Source organism: Aplysia californica, unplaced genomic scaffold, assembly GCF_000002075.1.
Source record: "Aplysia californica isolate F4 #8 unplaced genomic scaffold, AplCal3.0 scaffold01036, whole genome shotgun sequence".
Lineage (NCBI taxonomy): Eukaryota > Metazoa > Mollusca > Gastropoda > Aplysiida > Aplysiidae > Aplysia > Aplysia californica.
In genome coordinates, this window is record NW_004798306.1 from 44,019 (window position 1) to 46,145 (window position 2,127).

Genomic DNA, 2,127 nt, shown 5'->3' on the forward strand with positions numbered 1-2,127 from the left:
TTATTATTATTATTGTCGTTCTTGTTGTTCTTCTTCTTCTTATAATATTTTCCCTCATCATTATCATCCCCCCCCCACACACAATTCTTCCTCCCAGGTACAAGTAAACAACGACCAGAGCCGAGCGTACGCGCTAAAGATCTTGAAGAAGCACCACATCGTGAAGACGAAGCAGCAAGAGCACATCATGAACGAGAAGAGAATTATGATAGAGGCGCGCTCCGACTTCATTGTCAGGTCAGTCCGTCTGAGGGTTGTGCTGGGATCTGGTCTGGCTCATGATGATGATGTTGTTGTTGTTGTTGTTGTTGTTGTTGTTGTTGTTGTTGTTACTCTATTTATCAGTGGTTGTGTGGTGATGGTGAAAATGCTTGCGTCTTTTTTGTCTTGGGGGGGGGGAGCGCTTTTTGCTGTGTGTGGTTCCTTTTGAGCTTTCTTTTCTTTAAAGACTGTATAATGATAGGCTCGCTCTGAATCATGTAAACGAATGAACGGACAAGGAGTCTACTGTTTGTGGTTTATGTGGTTAATTTCCCGTCAATTACAAAACATACGTCTAGTCTCTCAACATTTTTTTCTCTGAGGGCAAGTGCGCCCCAAAATATTTCTTAAAATGAAGTCTTGACAAGCACACCATTTGGGAAGGACGGAAGTTGCAATGAACTTTTTATGACAGGTGTCCCGTCCCCAAATGTTGATAGGTTGTGGAGAATTAAAAGTAGTAAATGGTGAGTCTTTTTAGTGACGGTCATGTTTTGTCTTCCGCGCACAACTTAGGGCAATAATAGAAGTAGGCTAGGTCTACTGAAGACAAACACAAAGGATAGACCACGCCGAGAAGTGCTATAAATGACCAATAACAATAGAAGACCACCTATCGAAACGGTAAGGGGGGGGGGGGGTACAGTTGAACTCATGGGGCATGTATACAGAAAAACTAAGTATGACAGGAAAAATCAAAGGGAAGGAAGGCCGAGGACGCCAGAGCACAAGATGCATAAATTACCTGTAGGCCTACACCTGGGTAAATAACATCAGATGAACAATAACCCATTCATGAGGTCCTTGAATCAGAGAGAGGAATGAAAAAACCATAATCGCCAATGTCTGCTCCAGAAAATACATTTGATGATGGTGAGAGCCCAGGGCTCTCCGACTACCCACAGCGTTGTTAGTAAACAAGCGAAAGGAGAACCCCGATTGTCATCAGAGAGCTGCATCCAAAAAGTTTAGAATCTTCTCTTCTCTTTATCACAGAAATGGTTTACCTGTCAACTCCTTATGATTACGAATACTTCAGAAATCCACTCCGCATAATGATAAGCCTAACGTGGGGCCACGTTGATTTGCGAATTCTATAAGATGCCTCCTTTCAGTCTTGTAACTTTTATGCAATTTCTTTATGTATTGCTCCGGCTATCCCATCTTCCATTCCTGTGCCGGTGATCTCTGTGTGTAGTGGATACGTCACTTCCAGTCCATCATGCAATCATCCCCTGACAGATAAATAGCCCGGGGTCTTTGCGGGTGCTCTTCTGGAGTGCGGATCATTTTCACGTAAGGGGCGGTCACCGGGGATTAAGACTAAAGCCGATGTACTTAGCCAGCATTGACCTCCCTTTGATCAGGGTGTGCCATGGAGTTACCAACAAAAGTTGGTCGTTCCATGGTAGCATGATAGTGAAGGTCATGGGAATCATAGAAACATTCTAATCGTAGAAGGTACAGGTTGCTGATTTGATTGATGAGTGGTCTGCGCTGCTTAATCATTTACATCGAGCAAAAGTTTAGAAATGTTTTAACTCTAAAAGTTATGCCAGTTAAGTACATGTAATTGAACTGGGATTTTTGTGGTAGTTTTATTTTTCAGTTACTCTTGTTTCGTTTATTTATTTATTTTATTTATTTACTTTTCTTTTCTTGTTTTCAGGTTATACAAGACATTCAAGGACCGAAAGTTCTTGTATATGATGCTCGAGGCGTGTCTTGGAGGAGAACTCTGGACTGTGCTTCGGGATAGGTAAGTAAATTGTTATAGTTCTCTCTCTCTCTCTCTCTTTCTCTCTCTCTCTCTCTCTCTCTCTCTCTGTGTGTGTGTGTATGTTTGTGTGTGTGTGTGTGTGTGTG

General features: G+C 42.3%; 1 protein-coding gene across 1 annotated transcript in view; it reads left to right on the top strand.

The window, feature by feature from the left end:
* LOC101860777 (cGMP-dependent protein kinase 1) overlaps positions 1-2,127 on the top strand; it is a gene marked incomplete at its 5' end in the record, with an annotated part of 29,581 nt that overhangs the window by 18,014 nt on the left and 9,440 nt on the right. The window contains 2 exon segments of the mRNA XM_005111278.3: positions 98-237; positions 1,931-2,020. Coding sequence (XP_005111335.2) covers positions 98-237; positions 1,931-2,020 — 230 coding nt within the window.